Raw genomic sequence first — 26,110 nt, forward strand, 5'->3', positions numbered from 1 at the left:
TGGGGTCAGGATATAGGAAGCCTGTTTGTAGTCAGGCAGGAGGAACAGAAAAAGCAAGGGAAAGAGTCAGAGAGCTGAAAGGCTGTGGGAAGAGGCCCAGGAGGTAGCTAAGGTAAGGGATAGAGAGACAGTGAATGAATCCACAGGGCTAAAAAGAAAGGATCTTCTGGAGGGAGGGTGGAAGAGACCAAGGCCTGAAAAGGAGGTATGAAAAGATGAGGCAAGGGGAAGGGGCAGCTAGGGGAAAAAACAACTCACAGCCTAAGGACAAAAGAAGCTGTATGCTCTTGGTAAAAAGCATTTTCATTTGGGAGGCTGGGGGACTGAGGTCCAGCAAGTAAAGGACAGGGAGCCCAAAGATGTGTTTGCAGTATCCATTACGCCGAATGATTTTACTAAAGCAACTTAGCTGCCTGTTTTCCACACTGTGAGCACTGACAGTCTTTTTGAACTCTGCAAGTGTCTGAATGCATGATGCCTCTGATAAACAGGTCTAATGCTCCAGAGAATCTCATAAACCGCTTTTGCTCACTGCAAGAGTGATACATTGAGAATGAATTAGAATAAGGATTTGTTTTACTCAAACCTTGAATGGAGCTTATGTTGGCATTATGTTAGATGGCTTAGCACTCATGGATATTCAAAGAAACTCATTACCTTTGAATGAAAATATTTAAAAGAACCGGAATGCAAATATGTTACTCTGGGAACTGGTAACAGTGAATGGGATAGTGAAACCAAAAAGCATTTCTTCATGGTGTGGAGGCAATGCATTATGGGTAGGGGGAAAAGTCAGTCACCAGTATGGCTGCCACACTCCCTGGCTGCTGATACTCAGGGGTCTGTAAAGGATCTTGGCCAAGGATCCCCATTAAGCTAGCACTGGCCCTAGGCATTTTGGCAGGAGGAATCTAAGGAAATAGGCCAAAAATATGGACGAGATGTCTTGCATAATGCTGACTGACTAGTTAAAATAATTTAAAACTGTTTTAAATTTACAATGTGGATCAGTTCAGAGATAAGATTAAAACATGGTTTAGTGTGATATGCACAAGCAAGTACAAGACCTGGGCTTACAAATTATTTCCTTCCCTTCCAAGCATCAATTTATTAATTTGTTTCTGGGTTTTTGCCCAAAGGTTGCTCTTTAACCCAAACCCAGCAAACTTTGAGTTTTGACTTTCTCAAAAGCTTTTTGAAAGCCCAAGAATACAATATCTACTAGATAACCACTATCTATATGCTTGTTGACACCTTCAAAAAATGGTTTAGGTTAGTGAGACAAGGAGGCTATTCACACGATAGGAGAAATTGGGCTAGCGGAGGCTAGCCCAATTTTCTCCCATCGTGTGAACCACCAGGCTCGACTGCGAGCCCGGTGGTTCATAAGCGGGTCACCCGCTACACTACCCCTCCCCTTAAACCAGGTTTGTGAAGCAAACCGACCCTTAGTTGGGGTAACCACACTCTGAACTGTCATGGCTTACTGCAAGATCGGCATATGTACCACTGTTCTGAGGTGGTTTATCTCAAGAAACAGAAGCAGCTAACGTATCAGCTGAAGCTGAAAGAAGGCACTGCTGGCCATCTCCTCAGTCTGGGACACCAGGGAAAGGCTTGGATCCAGAAACACCCCAAGGCTACATATCTGTTTGTCAGGATGCCATGTTACCTGGTTGCTTGTGTGGCTCTGAGGAGTCTGGAGAAGGACATAGCATAGCATACCTTCTGTGTGGCTTTCATTCCCTTCAGGGGGTGGTAGGAATGAAAAGGGTCCAGGCTGGTTGAATCCCAGTGGGAGAACACAACAGGGAGAGCTGTAGGAAACTACACCATTGAGACAGCTAGGTTGGGTGAGGCAGGAAACGAAAGACAAGGTCAGGAAGGGGGCGGGGCTGGAAGTAGTCTTTAAGCTCTGTCAGCTCTGCATTGAGGCATTTAAAGACAAGGCAGCTGATGATGAGGAGCTGCTTCTCTGAGTATGAGAGCTAGGAGTTCTCCAGGAGAGGGAACTGACTGAATGCAGCAAACCAGGAGAAGGACTCAGGTGACAAACTAACCACCCCTGGCTGTTCCTGAAACTGATATTTTGAGTGCTTACAAGAATGACTGGATAGTCATTCTGGAGTTCAAGAAGGGCTAGGAGCCTACCTTGTCCCCCGAGAGTCTGACACTATTCCTTCTGGGGAAATGTGACCCCATCCAGAACTGGCAAATCAAACTCATCTCCTGAGCTTTGACCCCACACAATGATATGAGTTCTTTAAAAACTCATGGGTGAACAAAATCTGGACCTGGTGATTTGTTTATTTTTAATTTGTCAGTAAGACCTAGAACTTCATCTCTATTTGCCTCAGTTCTTCAGAATCTCTTCCTAAAAGGCACAGATATCTGGCCTATATCTTCAGTAATGAAGACAGATGCAAATATTTCATTTAAATTTTTTACAATCTTGTGGTATTCTATCCAGTATATTTTATGTTTTGTTATTTAGAAGTTTGTCCAAGTGGGGATCCTGTAGAGAATGTGGGAGTGTGGAGTCAAAAAGGAAAAGGGAAGGAAAGGAGGAGAAAACTGAGTTGTTTCTGAATAAACTCTTAGTTATATAAGGATCCTTTGAGGCTATTCTCATGTGTACCCTAACCCAGGCTAGGGAAGCCCAGCCTGGATTAAGCTACACATGAGAACTGCCGAGATTGGGATCATTCCCACTGGAGCAGTGCCGCCTAGCCCCACTTTGAAACCTGGTTTATTTTTTTGTCTCCTCATTTGTGGAGGAGAACTTCCATTTTCTGAAGGAACCCTTCCATTTTCTGAAGGAAGCCTTCTTGCTTTTAGTAGCTTCCTTGACTTTGCTAGTTAACCACACTGGCATCCTCTTAGACTTGATGGTATCTTTCCTGATCTGAGGCATACATTCTGCAATGTCCCACTTACACGTATGCTGCATTGTGGTCACAATTTCCAGTCAGCTCAATTACACTTACAACCCAGATTCTCAGCACCACTCAAGAGTAAGTCCAGTGTTGCCTCCCCTCTGGTTAGTTCAATTAGCAACTGTTCTAGGGCACAGTCATTTACAGTATCTAGAAATGTTACCACTTTGTCACAACCAAAAAATACTAAAAATGATTCTGAAACCTCTTGGAAGAAGAGCTTGTCTTCTGGTAGCAAGCATGACTTCTGGTAGCAAGCAGTGTTGCCTCCCCTCTGGTTAGTTCAATTAGCAACTGTTCTAGGGCACAGTCATTTACTACAGTATCTAGAAATGTTACCACTTTGTCACAACCAAAAAATACTAAAAATTATTCTGAAACCTCTTGGAAGAAGAGCTTGTCTTCTGGTAGCAAGCATAACTTGTCCCCTTCGCTAAGCAGGGTCCACCGTGGTTGTATATGAATGGTAGACTTGATGTGTGAGCACTGCAAGATATATTCCCCTTAGTGAATAGAGCCATTCTGGGAAGAGCGTCTAGGTTCGAATTTCCCTCCCTGGCTTCTCCAAGATAGGGCTGAGAGAGATTCCTGCCTGCAACCTTGGAGAAGCCACTGCCAGTCTGTGTAGACAATACTGAGCTAGATGGACCTATGGTCTTACTCAGTATATGGCAGTTTCCTATGTTCCTATGTTCAATTAATTAAGCTGTACAAAGACAGCCTTTGATTTAAGTGGAGCAAGGTCTAAAATCCTGTGCATAATTAGGCTGCCTCAGTCTTCCAAGAGATTTAAATATCTAGTGTACAGGACAGCAGCTATGGTTTCCAGTCCTTCAGAATTGCTCTGGAGTCCCCAGGAATTGGCATGAGTCTCCAGGTGACTGTTGAAAGCAGTCCTGGCAATCCTAGTGACTTGATTGTGAAAGCATTGGCGGGCCGGGGACATATCCAGGAATAGCTAAAGTCAGAAATGGCAATTCAAATTGAACCAAGTCTTTAGCCATGGCTTGGCTGTAGTTTGCTTATGGTCAAAGCAAAAATGCAAGCAGAGTTCCTGTAGTAGTTGAGTCTCTTTCATTTTGTGTAGAAGCGTTCCATAAGTAGAAAGTTCAGTCCAGTCTAGATTAATTCGTGTGTTTTTTTCTTGAAGGAAAAACCAAACGTTTTGCCTTACATAGATATGAACCAGAGCTCACAAAAACACCTATAAAACATAACACATCAAATCTGGGCTTCTAAGTTTCCAAAAAAGTCAACATGTGGAGCCCAAGATAAAATGATCTTATTTTCTTGTTTTCATTGTAATACAACAGCAAAACCGCCAGCATGTAGCATTTAATAATTGCCAGGAAAACCTGCCCCACTGAAGAATGAGATGAAATGTTTGAGTGAATGTAATATGCAAAACTATGACTTACCAATGTGTAAGTCTCAAAAATATTGAGACTTACCAAAAAAAAATTGGAAAGGGACATCTCTAATGACCTTGTGGAGATTCTGGCCCGATGGTGACAAGATCAGTGCATGGCTGAAGCACCATTGGTGAAAATAGCCTTGCAGCCCGAGCTTAACCAAAAGAGGCAAAAAGATCCATGGAAAGCACATTGCCTGTAGTGGATGTAAAAAGCACTGGAGAACCGAATCAACCTACTGAATCACTGTGTTTTGCAGCTCAGGTTCTGAACCATGGTCCTGCTTTAAATAGTTTTTGAATCAGTTGAGCCTTGGACAAAGGCAAAATACTTAGCCACTGGCTTAACACACTTCTGTTTGGCTGTTTTCATATAAGGAAATGGGACACTTGCAAGGAATTCCAATGTTTATTTGACTAATTAGGACAAGAGTGTGACTGAACAAAAGACAGTATAATTTGCAAACATCTTCATTTTGCGCACTGTTGAATGATGGAGCATCTTCTAATTAAATACCTGTGTCATTAAATGCCACTAACTGGAGATCTTTGTGACTAATAGTGATCAAATCAGGGTTGTTTAGCTGCAGCCTATGTTATTATACATGGATTAACACAATTTCCTTAGTCATTGTCTTGTTAATCTTATTTGCTTTCTTTCATTTTAGAGAACTGATTGTTTTATAATTGGATACATTACTTGAAAGCTTTATTTACTTCCGACAAAAAATAGTTTATAAAATGCTAAAATAACAGCACTGCAATTTGACTTCTGATTGCAAAATGGAGTGTCTTCACTATCACCAAGGTGAACATATGCAATCTCACTTATTGGAGAGATCTTTATTTCTCTTATAACCACTGCACAAAAATAAAAGTTGCACATGTAAGATCTACACACTTAATGAGTGTAAAGCCCATTGGACAGAATGGATTTTCTTCTACGTATATGACTGGATTGCTTGACTGTTTGTAACCTTTAATCAACTCTGCATTGACCAAGAACACTGTAAGGAAAGTCATGATGGAAGTGATAGTAAGACTTACCACACATACAAAGGTGAGGAAAGCAGCATCTTTGTTGTTTTAATTTTCATTTGTCCCAGGATAGGTAAAATGGACTCACAGTAGAACTAAAGTAATTTTCAGATGAGCTCTTAGAAAGTATTGAGCACAGTTGTCTGGCTTAGCTGGCATAAAGTTTGCATTCTATTTTCACCCTCTGTAGAATGACCTCTGAATGAATAATAGAAAATAAATCACTATACTTGGCAAGATTACAAAATGCAGTAAATTGAATTCCTCCTAATCTGTGTGGTGGCAGGGCACTTGCTCTTGGCAGTGAGATACTGGCATGTCGGCAAAAGCACTATGTTTAACTATGGGCTTATTCACTTGCTATTTTACAAGGAGAAATCTCAGCCTGGTACAAGTCTTGGACAGGTCCCCAGCACCAGAGCAAAAGGGTGAGTTGTTTCCTTGCACTAGACCTTCATACTATCTTAGGAACTGCTGCTTTTACACAAAAGAGCAGAAGATTAAGCCATTAGACTATACAAATTTAAAACACCATAAATTAATCAAGGTTTTTTTTTGAGAGAGAGAGTGGGGTCCAGTCAGTTCCATTGTATTGACATGCCTCCAGTATCTGGTATCCAAAGGTAAGGGTTGGTGGATTGCTTTAGAGAGATTAAACAGGTTATTTAGATTTTGTTTGGGACATATATGTCCAGTTCTTTTAGTATTACTAGATTTTTGTGAGGATTATATGATTTGTCAAAAACCATACACCTTTGACTAAGTGCCAGTTTCCCTGTATGACGTACAAGGAAGTTGATAAATTATATCTCTGGAATTTATTTTCTCCCTGTTCTCTACTCTCTTTAGATGATATTTTCCTGTTATCTGTCTAGATGATCTTAGAATCGTGCCATTGAAATTAAGATCATGATGTCCAAGCAAATTCCCAGAGTGTTCCTTTCCTACCTGTGTAGCTTGTTGGTGTTTTTGTCTGCTTCATTTACACTTTCTTAGGATTCCTGTTTCCTACAAAAACTTGTATTTATTTTGTGCTTTGTCCTTAACTTTCTCCATCTTTTGACTTTCTGTTGCTATTTAGTTCTTGTGTTGAATTGCTTACATCACATGTCCAGTGTTTTGAAATACAACTTGTACAAATGATGATGGATGTGAGAAAATCAGAGAAAAATATAATATCTGGCCAGCAAAGAATACTCAGTATATTGATTGATTGATTGATTGATTGATTGAGTACTGTCAAGTCGGTGTCGATTCTTAGTGACCACATAGATTCTCTCCAGGATGATCTGCCTTCAGCTTGGCCTTTAAGGTCTGTCAGTGGTGCATTCATTGCTGTCATAATTGAGTCCATTCACCTTGCTGCTGGTTGTCCTGTTCTTCTCTTTCCTTCAATTTTCCCCAGTATTATGGACTTCTCAGGGGAGCTGGGTCTTCACAAAAAGTGTCCAAAGTATGAGTATATTAGCCTCACCAAAACTCTGTATGGAAGGTTAGGCTGAGAGACAGTGATCAAGACCACTTGGTAATCTTTGCAACTGAAGTCTGGTTCTCACCAACATCAAGTGAGGCAATGAACCTGTTTCCGAGTTTACCATTTCAGTCTGCAGTTAGAGAATTCACTTTATTTAATTCTCCTCTGTAGGGAAAAATTCCTGGCATACTGAAAACTAAATGGGAGGTCAGGGAGAAGTCTAGGCTAGAAACCTTCTACCTGACAGCTGCTGTCTGCAGACTGAAGTGGTGCAGCCCAGAAACAGGCTAACTTCATCTGCTTTTTGTGAGAACCAAACCCAAATCAGGATGTGAATGTATTTCCCAGTGCAAACTCAACATCTGAATCTCTACCTTACACATCTCCAATGGAAGAAACAGTTTGGGACAATTAATTCTCTCTAGAAAAGCTGCTGCTAACATTTCCCACCCAAGTAATTTCAACATCTCTTTAATTTATGTAAAAGTGAATTAGAAGTAGAAGTTTAATTTCTCTGTGTAACTTCTCCCCTCTTGTGGTATAGTGTGGACTTGCAGTCTTTTTTATTTTACAAACTAAACTAAACTATATAAAAATAAAATAAAACCTTGGTGCCACCACATCTGGCAAGGCCCATTTGATAAGGATTGAAAGCCAGCAGTCAATAACATCAAATTGCTTTCTAAAAACAAAAGTGGAACTCTTGAATCTGTGATACTGGATAACTGCACACCATATATTATTCATTGCTAACAGAACAGAGCTAATTGACACAACTTTATCAGCCTGTGGAAACCACAGCCTAGGCAGACTTTTAGTTGCTCTGCAGCAGATTGGCTGCCACTGAGAACATTGCAGTACAATCCTAACCAAGGTTACTCAGAAATAAGTCTCACATAGGGCCAATACAAATTATACTTTTCCAGCCCTTGCGATGAAAAGGGGTGTGTGCCAAGAGCATGCCCATCCTGACATCTTTCACAGATGTTATCCCAGCATATTTCTTTATCATGTACAGGAAGCAGTTTGTCCAGATCACCGCTCTACACACGACCAAAATACTAGTTCAAACTTGCTTTTAGGAGCATAATAAGATGGTTTATACTAAACTTCCTTGGGTGCTCTAAAACGCAGATACAGGAGGAATATTGTACCCAGGTGCAGGGGAAACAGGACTGTGATGACTAGCTACTCCCCCTGGCAGTGAAGCATTCCATAGTCACACGCCCTCTTGTTCCCATGTCCAGTACTTGTCAGCAGAGGCAAGTGCTGAGCCGAGGGAAACCTTCTTATTATTACTTGGAATACTGAGAGAGACAAGGGGTGAGCTTGGGGACAGCAAGGGGAGTGGTTGTGAAGGGCATGCTTGGCACCAGGGGGCAGGGATAGCCAGCATGCTTCCATTCTCATTATAGCTGGGTACAATGTACTCATCACAATAGTACTACCATAATAATACTACCACAATACTATAATATTAAATACTATGTTCTAGTATTTTAGTGGTGCAGCGGGGAAATGTTTGACAAGCAGAAGGCTGCTGGTTCAAATCTCCGCTGGTACTATATCGGGCAGCAGCGATATATAGGAAGATGCTGAAAGGCATCAACTCATACTGCGCAGGAGGTGGCAATGGTAAAGCCCTCCTGTAGTCTACCAAAGAAAACCACAGGACTCTGTGGGCGCCAGGAGTCTAAATCGACTTGATGGCACATTTTACTTTTACCTTTATAATGTATTCCATTTTTGGAAGTCTGAAAAGGGCTGCTGTCAGGCCATTGGTGCATCTAGCTTAGTATTGTCTACACCAGGGATTCTCAACGTTGGGTCCCCACTGGGACAATTTGTCCCAGTCCACTGGGGCTAGGGATTATGGGATTTGAAGTCCAATAACATCTGGAGACCCAATGTTGAGACTCCCTGATCTACACTAACTAGCAGTGGGTCTCTAGGGTTTCAGACAGGAGTCTTCCCCCACCCTACTCGGTTATATCAGGAATTGAATCTGGGACCTTCTGCATGGCATTGAAAGCATATGTTTTACCACTGAGATATGGTTCCATCCCTTACAGCCCCCTAAGGCTTTACCCCTTGGGGGAAAGGAAACATTAGATTAAGAAAATGCTGAAGAGTAGACAGACATGCGTGATAATAAATTACTAGAATTGGGAGAGGGCAGAAGGTGGCAAAAGGAATGCGGGGGGAGTTGGGGTGGAGTTACTAGAATTGAGGGAGGGCAAAAGGAATGTGGAATGCGCTCCCTGCTGAGTTACGATCCTCCCCATCTCTGGCTATTTTTAAAAAACATTTGGAAACCCATTTTTTAACCCAAGCTTTCTCAGATTTTTAAAATAAAAATACTGTTCAATTTTATGGTTTTTAAATCATTGTATTGTTTTAACTTTATATGTGTTATATGTTGAACTGTTTTAACTTTTATATGTGTTTTAATTGTTGTTGGCTGCCTAGAGACGTAAGTTTGGGCGGGGTATACATTTGATTGATAAATAGATAGATAAATAAATAAATGGAAATCAGGAAGAAGGTTTTGTGAACCTCAGAGAATAAATAAGGAGACTATCTGTTCAATAGCTTACACAAAGGTCAGGATTTAAATAGCCTATTTTTTCCTTAGTATTATTGTACATTTTTCATGTTTCCTTTGAGTAATTCAGAGCAGTTTAAACAGGCCTTTCAGGCAGTTTCCCAGTTTCTCATCTAGGCAGTTTCCCATCTAGACCAGCACCTACCTCTCTTTAATAATGGATCAGCATAATGTATGCTCTGACTGTTCTTTGACCCTAAATGAATCTTGGGTCGGTTTGGACGATACTGCCCTGGCACATGAGAAGAGGTAAGTTATCTCAGCACACTCTTGGCATGTCCCTTTATTGGGTGTGGGTGGAAGTTCATCTGAATTGCCCCTCGTGCTAAAACCCTGTTTAAATAGGTTTTTGGAGCATATGTAGAAGGGCAATTCAGATAAACAGCCCCTCTCCACACAATAAAGTAAGGCACCAAGAGTATGTTGGCATATCCTCTGTGGAAGTCATGAAGGCGCGCTGCATTATTGGCATGACCCGTTCTCTAACTGTGTGTGCTGGGACACTATCATCTATATTGGTCCCTCGTGAAAAACAACTGAATGGTTAGAAGAAGAGGGAATCTATTCTGGTAGAATGAAGCCCAAGCTAATTGAAAGGCAACCAGGTGTGTGTGAATCACATATTTGTCCCATTCACCTACAAAGCCAGGGTAGGTTCTGCTTTTTATACCAAAAGGAGCACACAGGAAAGAGGAGTGAAACTCATCTCACTTTTTACTTTAGCTCAGTTCACTCTGGGCCAGTTGAAATGAACTCCAGCCCACTGCTGCTCCTATGCACAATAATGCTGGGACCTCCCTGAGATTGTGTCTGCCCCTACATCACTCAAGGATGTGTCAACATGCTCCCGGAATGTCCTTTACTTGCGTGTAAGAGGCATTTTATTTATTTATTTATATCTATGTAAACCACTTGGGAGCTTTGGTTAAAAAGCGGTATATAAATATATTTGTATTCTTGATCATCTGCATCACCCTCTATGTGTATGCTTTGCATGCATGTGTAGATAGTGTTTCAGATTATCACCCCTTTCACACTAGTAAAGAACATGCTGGGAATCATGTCACCATGTCCTTGAGTGATGTAGGGGTGGGTGTGTTCTGAGTGGGGCCCCAGCATTATTGTGTGTTGGTGCAGTGGCAGGCTGAGGTTCATCTGAATCATCCCTCTGCTGTTTTTAAGGGTTTTTCCCCACCCCAGCTCTGATACCAGAAGTGAGCTAGGTAAGGAGACGATTGCTTCACACAACAGAGCACAGCAAGGTCAAGCATAAGAAGGGGTGAATTTCACTCCTGATCTCCATGTTCTCCTTTTCCTACACAGAGCAGAACCCCTCACCCCCCACTTTACAGGTAAATGAGAGGAAAATGTGCTTATTAAACATGGTTGCCCCAAAAGTCTAGTTTGGCCCTGAGAAACAGCTGCTACTTTGTAGCCTTCAGGCATACTCATAGGAACATAGGAAACATAGGAAACTGCCATATACTGAGTCAGACCATTGGTCTATCTAGTTCAGTATTGTCTTCACAGACTGGCAGCGGCTTCTCCAGGGTTGCAGGCAGGAATCTCTCTCAGCCCTACCTTGGAGAAGCCAGGGAGGGAACTTGAAACCTTCTGCTCCTCCCAGAGCGGCTTCATCCCCTGAGGGGAATATCTTGCAGTGCTCACACATCAAGTCTCCCATTCATATGCAACCAGGGCAGACCCTGCTTAGCTATGGGGACAAGTCATGCTTGCTACCACAAGACCAGCTCTCCTCTCCATTGGGAAGTTCTCTTGTGCACACCATTCCCTGTTGAAATTAGTGAGAACTTTGCTACAACACAATTTATTTCATTGCCATTCATTTCAATGAAGCTTAGCCGTTGTCTCATGACTGAGTCTCATTTGTTTCTCAGAATGAACAGAAGTTGCTAGTTAGAAAATATCCACAAATTTTCTGCCTAGCAATTTTTGAGGTATCAGTGTTTTGGTTTTTTCTGTGTTTGTTTTTGTGCATCTCTGGACCCAACTGCAGCCAGCAAGCAGAAAGAAATCCCCTCTTTCAGATTCAGAATTTGATTACATCATTTGTACTGTATAGGTCAGAGTGGGGTGGGGTTAATCACAGAGGGGTTCCTCCTTTTCTGTGAATAAAGATAATGTTATTTGCAGGAAAAAAATATTTTAAACCTTGGCGAGACTAAATTCTAAATCTCAGCAACCATATATTCTAACAGTTCCCTTTTACCAGGGACTGTCTAATGGTTGTTTCCTGTTCTTGGTGGTAATTCACTATTCTGATTTTGCTCCTATTTTTGCCTTTTGGAGATGCCTTCTTAAAATTTTGTTAATGTGAGTTTCTCTGGAGTTGTAATTCTTCAGGTTCCCAGAAGTAATATCTCAGCAGAGCATAGATGCACCTTTTCTTGAGTTCACATGCATTAAATGCTCGTGTGCATGAAAATAAAATAGCAGCAGCAACAATAAACACTAAAGCATGATGCAGTGTATGCATAATGTGTTATTCCACCAACTAAAAAGATTTATTTTGAACTGTTGTAATTTATTTTGAACTACAAACAGAGTATAGGTCAACTTTTTCCCCCTTGCATATTTTCTTTTAAACCAGTGGAGTGCTGTCGAGTCAATTTTGACTCCTGGCGCTCACAGAGCCCTGTGGTTGTCTTTTGGTAGAATACAGGAGGGCTTTACCATTGCCTCCTCCAATGTAGTATGAGTTAATGCCTTTCAGCATCTTCCTATATTGCTGCTGCCCGATATAGTAACAGCAGGGATTCGAATCGGCAACCTTCTGCTTGTTAGTCAAGCATTTCCCCACTGCACCACTTAAGGTGGCTGGAGGGCAGGCTACTGCAGACTAAAGGAATACACAACAGCAGACACAGTGTGATTGGAGGAGGGCTCTCAGGTAGTAAACCTTAGGATGGAAATGGCAGGGTGGAGTGGGGTTGGGGGTGGGCAGGTTAGTGTGCCCTAGTTTCACTTGTGAAATATTGGAGGATTTGGAAAACCAGTAGCAAATAACTGTTGTCAAGCATAACAGTTCAATGAGTCCTTAATCTCTTATCTACTCACCAACGTGTTTACTTAGGCCATTGATTTTAAAAAAAAGTTACATTGATGTAAGTAGGTTTGGATAATAGACTAAGGCCACATTCTGAAAACATTTTTGAAAGTAACTCCCAGCGGAATCATTAGAATTTATCTAGGGTAAGTGAGATTAAGGCTGTAGCCCATGTTTCCTTCATCTCAAAATAACTTTTACAGTCAAGAGCACTGGAGAACGGTAAGCCCTGCAGGGAGGGATTTATGGCATTCTTTTCTGCCAGTGCCAGACGTGTGAGGTTTGGGTGTAATATATGTCTGCTAAAATCTCAGGAAGAATTTTTTTTTCTTTTGCTGAGTGATAGAAAGATCTGGTGGGAAGTTTCTGATCACACTGCAGAACTTTTCTGTTATTTTCTCGATGTTCCGGGCTTCCTTAGGGGAACCGTCATGCTCTGCATGTCTCCTCCATCTGGGAGCAGCTGCTGAAGAAGCAGAGAAGGTTTTTAGCTTGAAGCAAGGAGGAGAATGGCAACTAAAACCATCTGCAGAACTCATTACACTGATAGCCATGACTTTTGAATGTGCTCCAAGTCAAAGGTATTCATTTGTATTCAACAACAAGAGGCTATTGTAAAGAGAGAGAGAAACTGGATTTGAACCCCCAGCCATGCAGATACATTTTACCACTAATGTGCAGCATTTGAGATATGATGTCTAATGTTGTCACTTGATTCCCCTTACGTCAAAGCATTGGGCTTTGAAAATAAAATAGCTCAAATACTTAAGAATGTATTTCATGATAGGATATGTTAGAGAGCATGTGATAATTAACAAGAGCAGGAAGGGGTGACCGAACAAAATATTTGAATATTATTGTATTGTGTTAGCCATCTTGACTATAAATGTACCATTATTGAGTAAAAAGTCTGCCTAGGGTCAAAGGTTCTGCCTGCCAGATTCTCAAGTTGTTTCTTCCTGGAATGTATATTGAAACCAGTTCTCACCTATTTATTGTCTTGCCTCTAAACCACAATTTGCACCTTCCTGCCCATCTGGCTGGCAACACTGTGCTAATGAGACTTCTAAAAACCAGAATGAAGCTTCTTTCAGGCTGCAAACTTATGCGTGATTACTTGGGAGTAAGCTCCACTGAATGCAGGACTTACTTCTGAATAAAATGCATAGGATTGGGCTGCATGGTGCATATTAATTAGTTAATTGTTAAATATGAAACTTCAAACAGTTTTTTCACTTACCTTATTATTATTATTTTTACATTTATATCCCGCTCTTCCTGCAAGGAGCCCAGAGCGGTGTACTACATACTTAAGTTTCTCTTTCACAACAACCCTGTGAAGTAGGTTAGGCTGAGAGAGAAGTGACTGGCCCAGAGCTAGTATCATGGCTGAATGAAGATTTGAACTCTGGTCTCTCCGGTCCTAGTCTAACACTCTAACCACTACACCACGCTGGCTTATAAAGAATGTTGGAGTTTCTTAGCCATAAGATGCTGAGAAACAATGAAGAGAAGTAATAGAAAGAGTCTTTCTCTCCACATAGGATTGTGTGACAAATCTTTAGGACCAATATCTTTATGAGAAGAAGGTCCTATACTCAGGGTTACCAGATCCTTGTTCTTTGATTGACCAGGCTCCTAGTGGGATGTTATGGATTTCTTACCCCTGCTAAGTAAGCAAAGAGGCACCTTTTAATGTGGTGATTCTCTTGTATTTAGCAGGGGGAGAACAATTGGCCCTGTTCAGCCACAGCACAGAATCTTTCTGGTAGCTGTTGTGGGTGTCTACCTTATGTTTCTTGTTAGACTGTGGGCCCTTTCAGGACAGGGAACTATCTTATTATTTATTATTGGGTGTCTACCTTATGTTTCTTGTTAGACTGTGGGCCCTTTCAGGACAGGGAACTATCTTATTATTTATTATCTGTAAACTGCTTTGAGAACTTTTGTTCAAAACAGTATATAAGTATTCATAGCAGTAGTATACTTCTGTTGAGACTCCAACTTAACCACATTGTGTGAAGTTGCATAGTTTGTACAAAATTATGTAGGTCACTCTAAGGACTTTTCAGCTGTCAATATTCCCAACCTGATGTACAGCTTTTAATACTTAAGTGAAATGGGCTGCAGTCCTATGCACACTTCACCTGTCAGTAAACTCCACTGAACACAGTGGGCCTTAATTCTGAGTAGAGAAGTATAGGATTAGGTTGTCCATGTATTAATGCGAATGCTGTTTTCTATTATATGCCTGAACTCATGCTTTATTTCTCCAAATAAATATGTTAATTTACACGGTTGTTTGTTCTTCAGGTATTTGGGTAACTCTTCTACCAGCAGCTTTACCAAATGCTCAAAATACAATACTTTTGACATAATACAGAGGGGAGATATGCAGGATTTTGAAATAGTACCTACCATAAATTCGGAAGTATACATAGAAGAATATCAGCTTTACATCTGACTGTTGCAAATCCCCACCTGCCTAGTAATAAAGGAAGGGATGAAGAACTGGTGGCTATCAGAACTAAGCAAGAGTGACAAGCTGGGCAACAGCAAGGACAAAACTATAATTTCCCCGGCCTCACTGCATTAAGAAGTAATTCCAGAGGAGTTTTGTAAGTAGCTTTATTATTTTTTAGTTTGATTCTGCTTTAACTCTGGATATTTTTAAAGCAGCAGTTTAAGCACATGTTTGATTTAATAATCACCCAACAGCAATGAGTTCTACTGCTTGGAATGGCTCCCTCCTCCATTTATCTGAACTGAGACACCCACGTGGCAGAGGTATATATATGCACACATATCTCTGGCTTGGGGAAATATCTGTTGCAACATTTGTTGTTGTTGTTTTATTTTAAATGTATTTTGTTGGATACAAACTGCTTTGAGCTTCTAAAAAAGCATAATAGTAATAAAGAAAGAAGTGTTAGAATTACCATAAGAACACAATAAAAGCCCTGCTGGATCAAGCTCATGGCCCATCAAGTCCAGCATCTGGTTTCACACTGTGGCTCACCAGATGCCTCTGGGAAGTGTACAGGCAAGTGCTGAGGGTACAGGGTACGCCCTCTCTTCTGCTGTTGCTCCCCTGCAACTGGTATTGAGAAGCATCTTGCCTCTCAATATGCCTCAGGTGTGTTTAGATTGTGAACTGCCCAGGAACTTGTGTGTGGGGTGGTATTAAAATGTGTTAAATAAATAAAATAATAAATAAAAAAAATAAATTAATTAATACAACAAACAGATATGGCTAATGCTTTGAGATAGTATCTACAGTTACGTGGTTTTCTCTGTAATTCTTGGGTCGCTCTTGACAAGGAAGACATTCCAGTCCTAATCTACTTAACCATTATTGGCTAGAACTCATCTTAGTACAGAGTTTAGCCACTGGTGTAGCTTGGGCAGAGTGGGCCTGTGTTCTGGTCCCCATTGACCTCCCCAGTCCCTTTTCCACCGATAATGTATGCCTTCTTTTCTTACTGGTGGTAGCAGCAGCACCCCCAATCTCTGCTTCTGAGATGCAGGGAGGCTCCCATTCCATTCATCTCTGGACAGAGGAACGGACTGGGTTCCCAGAGGCCCCCAAGCAGGATGGGAATGAAGAGTACACATGCATGCTCCATTCGCATCTGACTTGGAGGTTGCTGGGAAGCAAGAAGGCAAGCCTGATCTGCTTCTCTCTCCAGAGAGGAACGGAACAGGGGCCTCTCTGCTTCTCAGCAGTACAGATCAGCGGTGAGGGGCAGAAGCCTGCCGGAAAAACAGTGAGGTCCTTGTTCTGTTCTTCTCTGGAGACAGAAATGGAACGAGGCCTCCCTGCTCCTCAGTGGTGGACATCAGTGGCAGCAGTGAGGGTGGCAGCTGGTGGAGAGAAGCATTGAGGAGCTGGCAAGGGGCAGCAGCAGCCATGGTGGAAATTAGGGAAAGGGTGGGGAGAGGGTATGGAGACCACTGTGGGGCCCTTGGTGACCCCAGTCCCCCTACTGGCCTGTGTTCTTTGAATACCTCTGCCCCTGAGTTTAACTGATATTCATGGTGTTCCGAATTGCCTGCTTACCTGTGCTAAGCTAAGTAACAGTCTCTAATCCTATGTAGAGTTAGGCCTGCGTATGCCCATTTATTTCAATGGGTTTAGATTCATCTAATTTTGAAAGCAATTGGCTTGCAAAAATTGACTGCAGGTAAGCAGGCAAGGTTTTACTTAGAAGGTAGTCCCTCCTCTTTTGCAGTCTGTTCCACTGTTCCCTCTAACAGGGATTCCCAGATATTGTTGACTACAACTCCCAGCATCTCCAGCTTCATTAGCCTTTGCTTGGGGGTTATGTAGTCAACAACATCTGGGAATCCCTGTTAGAGAGAACACTGGTCTGTTCATGTGCAACATGACATAAAAATAGTTCAAGATTACATTTTATGGATTTATTTGCAGGGACCATGTGGTGGAACAGCATCCATGTATATTATTCTGTCTCTGTGTGTGTGTTGGAAAGGTAAAGTCAGTGAATGGAGTGAGGGAGAGGCCCTGGTGAACATCTGGATCTGGCCAAGGGGAGGAGATACTCATCTAATGAATATAATAGGAAGGAATCATCCTGAAGCCCCATGTCATTCACTTTCCAGAAAGAATGACTTGACCTTGGCACTGAAGACCGTAGTAGAGTAATGTCCTGCCTACCCAAAGCTATCATTGCCTGTCTGGTAAAGTTGTAAATCTGTGCCCTCGAGTCGGGGTCGACTCCTGGCAACCACAGATTTTCTTTGGTAGAATACAGGAGGGGTTTATCATTGCCTGCTCCCGCTCAGTGTGAGATGATGTCTTTCAGCACCTTCCTATATCGCTGCTGCCTGATATAGGTGTTTCCCATATTCTGGGGAAACATACCAGCGGGGATTTGAACCAGCAACCTCTTACTCACTAGGCAAGTCATTTCCCTGCTGTGCCATTAGATGGCTTTGCCTGTCTGGTAATGATAGATAAATTTATTTCGGTCATTGACCAGTAAACTGTCTGGTAATGTAGATCGATCAGTTAATGAATCCCTGCCCAGTTTGGTACCTGGTATCGGATATTTTCAGTTAACTGTTTGCCATGGTCACAAGATCTCTTACTTGGTGGTACTGCAAAGTTATGCAAAGTTATGCACACATTTAAGAGTTTGCAGGAGTGCAGCTGCCTATGACTATGCCTATGATTATGCATAAAAGTTGGAATGTAACTATCTTTGGAACAACATTTAGTGCCTGGTGCAATTTGCTTAGGAAAATATTTAAATGGGGTCAAAAGACACTAGATGATTAGATACCTCCCCTCTATTTACATGACAAGGAAAGAAAAAGAGAGGAACAAATATATCTCTACTTCGACTAATTATCTCGAACTTCTGTTAGTCCCGCTGGCTGTAGACCTATAAAGAGCCCAAGGGCGAACATGCAATGTTCTTTGTAAAGATCCTCGTCTGCATTCCTTTCAACTCCTTTTGGGAGACTGATTGTGTGTGTGTGTGTGAGAACAATTTTTCCCTCTTCCTTTGATGCAAGAGCTAAGGAAGTAAAGAAACGTCTCACTTGATTTTACTGCGTCTCAGATGTTGCAAATTAAATAATAAAGCTTTAGAAAAGGGTGGGCGGGCAATTGACCTCTGCACCTAGACACATGGTAGTGGTTGTCCCTTCCAGCCCCTCCTCCTCTCGCATCCTTGGCAAGGTAGGGGAGAAAGGAAGGAAGGCAGGCGAGAACTTCGCATGGACATATGTCTCGGTGTGTTGCATCGCGCATGCGTGCAGCTCTGACACACACACACACACACACCCGCGCCCCCCGCCTTTTCCAACCTGAAGTTGCTTCTGGAGCTTTGATTCCGAGCTTCGGTCTCTGCAGCTGCAAGACGGACGATGGCAGCTTGGCTCAAGTTTTGCTCCTTCTTCTTCTCTCTCACTGCCTGTTTCGATGGGCAGCGGCTTGCCGTGTCCGCGGGAGGGACCAGCAGCAGGAAAGTGCCCGTGGGCGATGCTTGTGGCTGGAGGGTAAGGAAGGAAGGAGCTTTTGTTTTGGGGTGACTTTAAAAAAAAAAAATTCAACAGCGGTGAGTTGGGTTGAGTGGGTTCTCCCCCCACTTCTGCGTTCTTTCTTCAGACTTACGGTGACCGGGGAAGGGGATGCCAAGGCTGTCTTGCTACGGGCTGTCTTGTGGGGCCAAGGGGTGCTTCCGAGCCTACACACTGTTGGGACACTCACAGGTGGTGTGTTTGCCTGGGCAGCTGTTTGCCATTTTTGTACCAGGTGCAACTGACTCACACACACACACACACACACACACACACACACACACACACACACACACCCATTTGGCTGTTAATGATGTGAAGAAATGGCATTTCTGTTGGGATGGTTGGTGGTGCTGAAGTTTCATTGCCTACCGAAAGAAGCCGGAGGAGGGAGGGAGGACCAGGGGACGGGAGAAGCTTACAAGTGTGAAGTCACTCAACAGGTCTTTTATCCTCGCCCCCCTTCCTCTCCCTCCCCTTCCTTAACTAGACCTGCCCTGGGAGAGAGGATAAAAGGCGATCGCTTGGGCTTTGTTATTTTAATGATTCGAGGCTGAGTTGGCTACAGGCCTGGTCATTAGACCGAAGGGGAACCGTGTGTGTGTGTGTGTGTGTGTGTGTGTGTGTGTGTGTGTGTGTATGTATGTGAGAGAGAGAGAAGGTGATAAAAGAATGTTTTAGAGCTTTACCCTGTTTCTATCTTTCTAGTTACAAAGTTTCCCCTTCATTGGTTTTCCGGATTGTGTGTGAGTGAGTGAGTGAGAGAGAGAGAGAGAATGAATTTTAAAAAATTCTTTAACCGACTTGGTTTTTCCATTCCATGTTCAGCCTTATTAAAGATTCCAGATGAACGCTTGTCGAAGGCATGAGTGACTTTCATTGCCTCTCCCTTTTTGTCTTTTTGTTAGACTGTCACAGAGATTTCCTTGGGTTCAGATCATAACACTGAGGGGGGAAAGTTACAGCAACAACATCAACAAAAAGCCTTATTGAGATTTGTCGGGAGAATCATACGGGAATCGGGAAAGGCCGAGTGTCCACAAAAATACCTTTAGAACAGGGGGTGGGGGAGTGCAAAAGCAGTTCAGCTTTTGTAAAGAACATAACTCTCCCCTGGGCATATTTGCATCCTGAATTTTGTTAACTGATCTTGAGGGAAACTACATTCAGTTGTCTTTTGTTTACTGTTTCACGTAACAAAAGTGGTGTGGTGTTTTGTTTGCATATTTTAACAGGGCACATACACCAGGTCCTATATATCTAACAAGGCTAAGTGCTTAACGATGTTCGTTTTTTGTTTGTAATGAGCATTCAAGAATGTAGTGGGGTAAATTACATTTTCTGATTAAAACCTAGAACTTAATCTAGTGTAAAGATAAAAGTTCTTCCTTATATTTAAACTTGTAAGGGGGAAGAAGACAGCCTTTTAGACTCATGATCAGTGTCAGGAAACTACCCTGTTTTCAGTTACAACAAACTCAAGGTTCTAACTAGCTTTTAAACCATTGGCTGCTTTAATCTGTGTTTTCTGTAGCCTCTTAACTTCTTTTGTGTGTTGATTTTTAAAATATAGCGGTCATGTTTCTGCAATCTTGCTTTTGGCATAAAAAGTTTAAACTGAATACAGAGAGGGAGATTTTTCCAAGATCTGACTGCAGGATGGGACCCATTGTCCTGTTTGTGTAGTATTTATCTTAGGCTGCATGTAAGTTTTGAATAGACTTGACATACTATTAAATGACTGATGGCCCCTGTAACACATTGTCTGCTCTGGGGCAAGACTGCCTTTGAAGTGCTACCCTGTAGGAAGTAAAAAGACTATTTGCTCTATTAAAATTCCTTGGTATTTCCTCTGTTTAACCACAGGCCACTTCCCCTCTGCCACTCTAAACACTGCAGGGACACTGACTGATTGAAAAGGCACAAGCCCTGAAGTAATTGCATCCTATTCAGACAGATACCCTTAGTGTAGCTTATTTATAGTGAGTATTGTATAGATAGGGGATGGGAACTTTTTAAAAAGATGAAAACTTTTTTAAAAATTTAAGATTGACTTGAATGAATAGAATAAATATGTTGGTTATAATATCTTCTTAATTATTTGGGAACTTATATTATAATCCTGAGTATATTTTACTCAAATGGTCTGGGAAATCTTACAGCTGATAAATTTAATACTGTAAAAACACTTGCAGGCTAACTGTGGAGTAACAAAACAGTATTCAGAATGTGTTGACACTAGTATTTTGATACCCTGATAGACATAAAGTTTTCCGGATTTGTAATGATAAATCTGATGTCAAATGTGTAGCTTTTTGTAATACATTCATGTTAAAAAAATTAAACCCTCAATCTGTTAAGCCGTACCGAGTTCAGTAGGATATGCTGTACATTCTAGAAAGTTGTCTGTGCACACTGGCACGCTTAACAGAGTAAGCCCCTTTGAATTCAGTGAAACGTCTGAGGAAGCATGCTCGGAAACATGCATGTTGTGTTATAGAAGTTGGCTAATTAAAGCCAAAGAGCAAAATTTTTAAAGGCTTAATAAAGACCAGCTGCCCTTTCCAGAAGCTCAGCCCAAAGATGATAGGACAGGGCTTTGATGTGAACTTGCCCATTTACTTCTTCTTAAATGGTGGGGCTTGCCAATGAGTTTGCATTATACAAGGAAATAGTAATAATAATAATAATTGATGTCTGGATAAAACAAACCAGTCAATAACACCTGTCTGACTGTGTAAACAAGAAACAATAAATAATTAAAAAAACAGAAGGCTTCATTGGCCAACAATTCAAGAAAAATTGTTCTTCAGAATCTAAATATGAAAATAATTTTTAGGTCTGCTGTGAGGAGCCCAGTCTAGATACCATGAGCGCATGTGCAGTGATTCCAAACCATGTGCAAGTTGGAAACCTCACAACTGGCAGTGTCCAGTCCATGCGGACAACACTGATCACCTGCTAGGAAAGGAGGTCGTTTGGTGTCCCCATACCCCCACAGCAGCTGCTCAACTATTCTTATTAATAGAGAGAGTAGGGGCCCTGTAAATACAGCACTGGGTAGAAGTGTGCACGAACCTACATTTAAGAAAGAGCAGAGCAGGTCCATAACTGTTCTCTGCCACCCCCTGCAGCATCCTGCTGGGGTGGCACTCATCTCAAGTACCCCTGTGCAGTGCCAGCATGCACATGGCATCTGTGCTTGTTCGGGTGCCGTTTGTGTGCTCAGCAGCACTTAGGTGTACTGATGCTGTGCAGCGGTACTTGGGACATAGTGGGCTCTATGTGCGTACTGGCACCGTGCAGAGGTACCTGGGACAAATGCCACCCAGGTACCGCCCCAGCAGGAAGCTGCATGAGGTGGCGGAGAGCAGGTAAAGGCCTGCTCTCATCTTTCTTAAAGCTCCCATTCCCTGCTCCCCTCCCCTCTGTGCAGTGCTGAACCAGTGCTTGAGCCACAGTTTGTGCTCACCCCTAGCACTTGGTGCTCAGTCTTCTGCTTTGATGATGTTTTTGTGCATTTGGGCATAAACCTGTATCCTAACATTGTAGTACTCCCACCACCACCACCGCCCTATTAAACAACTCTAAAGTTTCCAAGCAAACTTGTGGCGTTGTGCAGCGTGCACAGTGTGGCAAATTGCAATGGTAATGTGATATAACCAGTTGGATTCCTACTACCATCATCTTTCTTTTGGGCCATTAGGATGGTTCTGGGTTTTTTAAGACTCTCAAGAAGTTCCTGGCACCAGTGCACTGGAACAGGTTCATGAAACGGGGTTGCTAGGTTCACTGCTGGCAAGTTCTTAACATTGGGAGCCAGAACTATGTGATGGTTGTGTGGAGGAGTCATGATATAGTGGAGACAGACTGGGTGGGCTGAGTAGTTGCTGACTGTACAGCAACTGCCTGTTCTAAATTTTGCATCACATTTGCTCTCCAGGTTCCACCTCTTTAACCTGGATGCAGGGCTGGATTGTAACAGGATCAGGTGAAGTGAGAGAAAAATGAGTATCGATTTCTTTTGAGGGGAGGGAGGGGCGGCCAAATGCTTTCTGTGTATGTTTTGGTACTGAAATGCTATATATCCTTGTTTGGAAAAGCTCTCAATTTTTATACTTTAATTATTTATATCTTACTTTCCCCTGTAAAAACTGGCACAGTGCACTTACAACAGTTTAAATCAGTAAAGGTAAAGTGTGTTGTCAAGTTGACTTCGACTCCTAGTGCCCACAGAACCCTGTGGTTTTCTTTGGTAGAATACAGGAGGGCTGTACCATTGCCTCCTCCCACGCAGTATGAGATGATGCCTTTCAGCAGCTTCATGTATCGCTGCTGCCCGATATAGTACCAGCAGGGATTTGAACCAGCAACCTTCTGCTTGTCAAATATTTCCCAACTGCACCACTAAAATACTAGAACATAGTATTTAGTATTGTAGTGACCAAACTCCCCTGCCCCTAAAGCGTTAACAGGGAGTGAACCCGTGTCTTGACTGACATGCTAGTGAACTCCAGGGCATCCAATCAGTACACCAGGTGGGTGGGACCTAGAGAGCGGTTGATGGGAATTTTGGGAACAAGAAGGACAGTTTTTGTTGGAGAGAAGCAGGTGTGGAAAGGCTTAGTGAGGGGCAATGGAGTTTGCTTCTTCCTGGTTGAACCCAGCATGGAGGTTTCTGTCATGGAATAACTGTAGGTCCTTAAAAGAAAGGATTGCAGGAAGCTTGATTCTCCTCAGGAATTGGGTGAGTTCAAGGAAAAGGGAATTCAGCATAGAGAACATTTTGTTAGTCAGATTGCACGTAAGAAACCTATATTTCTTTGGTGTGTGTTTTGCATATTCCTGATACTGTTTTATTATAGTTTACCTGCAACGTAATTGAAATAAGAAATATTAGCCTATGCTCATCCTACCTAGGGCATTGCAAAAGTCTCTATAAACATATACCTTTTGGTATATGTTAGGGCATTGCAAAAGTCTCTATAAACATATACCTCTTGTACCTAAGAGAACCTATTTTTTGTAATCTACTAAGTATTCTTAACTGTATCTTAGAAAGCCTCAGATGGAATCAATCTGTAGTAATTGAATAAAACTGTTTTTTAAAATCTGTTCTCTTTACAAGCCTCTCAGAGTTGGTTTTTAGCTCAAGAAAGGGGGGGGCGAAGGGAGACTTTCTCTGGTGCAAACATATCCTCAGATGTTCAGCAGCTATCAGTTTTCTCATCCCACGTAAACTTACACATGGGTTTTTTGTATTTGCCCAATACCCAGTGACAAGGGGAACCTTGGATTACAGCACCTAATCCACTGGTCAGGTTCTCTGCAGGTTTTAGGGTGCTTGGTGGCAGCATTCTGAACCTACCAATAATTACAGAATAGTTTTAGGAGAAGCCTAGCCAAGCAGCTCAGCAGAGATGATTCAGCATTTCTTTCCCTCAAGTGAGCAATAAAAACAGAGACAAGTTTCATTGATATATGTATATATGTATTTGTTTATTTTTGCCCAAGGCCAGCATAACTGATATAATAAAATTACAGTATAAAAGCCAGACAAAAGTTTAAAAGTCTTCAAATGCCATTTAAAAACATTTTAAAAGAAGGAACTTGACTCCTCTCATGCAGTGGGGGAAGAGAAGTACTACCAAAAAGGCTTCGTCCCTTCCAAGCATATTTGGTTAAAGCCAGGCCTCTGAGACTGATCTGTAGCCTTGGACAGATTCATACAGGAGTAGGTGGTCCTTAAAGTAACCTGGTCCCAGGTCATGTCTTGCTTTAAAGGTCCTAAGCAGCATTTGGAATTCATCTCCCTCTTTACTGATCTTTCCTCCTCCCTTAGGGACACGTCTTACTTGCCACACGTAAATGATGATTTGCAAGCCAATTTCAGATTCTTGAAGCATAGTGTTGTTTTATTATAAATGTCACTTGAATACTGTAGTTTTTATTTGTGATGGGGATGGATCTTTAATGTTTGAAAAAAGACCTTGCCTCCACAGCCCTGTAGGTTTGGTACAACACAGCCTTATTTGAGTTACCAAAAATAAGATGAGCACATCAGTTGCATTCTCTTGACAATGATATCCTCTTCATGTATGATTTAGCTTTTACTTGTCACTTCAAAAAATAGCCATAAAGTGATTTTACTTTTAGAAGTCTAAAAAGTTTAGAAGTCTTGGAGTTCTAGGTTCTTGGACCTTGTCATCTATGGCCCCAGCACCCACAGTTTTGCGTATCTGCAGTTGGGCCATGTGCACCCAACCTTGGTATACATAGTTAAACAAAGGGTTAAAATCCATGTGTCCATGTTTCCTGGGTGGTTGGAAATACCTCTGAGGTCATTTCTAACCATTATTTTGCTGAGCAGAGCCATTTTGTGGCTGTTACTTGAAAACAAAATTTTAACTGAGATTTTTTTGCAGAAAATCTACAAAATAGGGGGTTGGGGGGGCATCACTGGACAGCTGGAGACCTGTGGAGCACAGTATGGCACTTTATTTATTTATTTATTTATTTATTTATTTATTTATTTTTCTTGATTTATATACCACCCTTCCAAAATGGGCTCAGGGTGGTTTACAATTAAAACAAACCACTAAAACAATAAAGAGCTAAAACAAATTAAAAACAATATAACAATTAACAATTTAAAAACATTTTAAAACAACAATTAAACAATTACAGTGATTAAAAGCCCTCAAATTGGGTTAGAATATTAAGACAGGTTTTAAAACCCTGGAAAGCCAGGCCAAACAAATACGTTTTAAGGGCTCTCCTGAAGGCTAATAGAGAATTCAAATTGTGGATTTCCTCAGGGAGCGCATTCCACAGCCCCGGAGCAGCTATAGAGAAGGCCCGCTTCCGAGTCGCCACCAGACGAGCTGGTGGTAACTGGAGACAAACCTCCTCAGATGACCTTAATGTGCGGTGGGGATCACGCAGAAGAAGGTGCTTCTTCTGCGTAACTTGGGCCTAAGCCATTCAGGGCTTTAAAGGTAATAACCAACACTTTGTATTTTGCCCGGAAACATATCGACAGCCAGTGCAATTGTTTAAGAATAGGCATAATATGTTCTCTCCGAGTTGCCCCAGAGACCAATCTGGCTGCCGCATTCTGAACTAATTGAAGTTTCCGAACTATGTACAAAGGCAGCCCCACGTAGAGCGCATTGCAATAGTCAAGCCGGGAGGTTACCAGCTGGTGCACCACTGTTTTGAGGTCGTCATCCTCAAGCAATGGGCGCAGCTGTCAAATCAGCCTAAGCTGATAGAAAGCACTCCTGGCCATGGCCTCCACCTGAGAAACCAGGGTGAGGCCTGGGTCCAGGAGTACTCCCAAACTGCGCACCTGCTCTTTCTGGGGGAGTGTAACTCCATTCAGCACAGGAAGATCTAACTCACTCCTCAGATTCTGAGCCCCCACAATGAGCACCTCTGTCTTGCTTGGATTCAGCTTCAATTTGTTATCCCTCATCCAGCCCATTACTGACTGTAGCAATAGCAATAGCACTTACATTTATATACCGCT

The 26,110-nt window shown here is 42.1% G+C and overlaps 1 protein-coding gene across 13 annotated transcripts in view; it reads left to right on the plus strand.

The window, feature by feature from the left end:
• IL17RD (interleukin 17 receptor D) overlaps positions 1–26,110 on the plus strand; it is a 138,104-nt gene that overhangs the window by 2,664 nt on the left and 109,330 nt on the right. For 2 of the 13 annotated variants that reach the window (XM_053296313.1, XM_053296324.1), the window contains exon 1: positions 1,756–2,047. In XM_053296313.1, coding sequence (XP_053152288.1) covers positions 2,021–2,047 — 27 coding nt within the window. In that variant the 5' untranslated portion in view covers positions 1,756–2,020. Of the gene's footprint in view, positions 1–1,754; positions 2,048–5,015; positions 5,408–5,757; positions 5,814–12,952; positions 13,113–14,844; positions 15,150–18,213; positions 18,559–26,110 lie in introns of those variants that run through there. The other 11 variants (XM_053296307.1, XM_053296308.1, XM_053296318.1 and 8 more) reach the window with 10 other exon arrangements.

Source organism: Hemicordylus capensis, chromosome 2 (genome assembly GCF_027244095.1).
Source record: "Hemicordylus capensis ecotype Gifberg chromosome 2, rHemCap1.1.pri, whole genome shotgun sequence".
In the NCBI taxonomy this organism is placed as follows: domain Eukaryota; kingdom Metazoa; phylum Chordata; class Lepidosauria; order Squamata; family Cordylidae; genus Hemicordylus; species Hemicordylus capensis.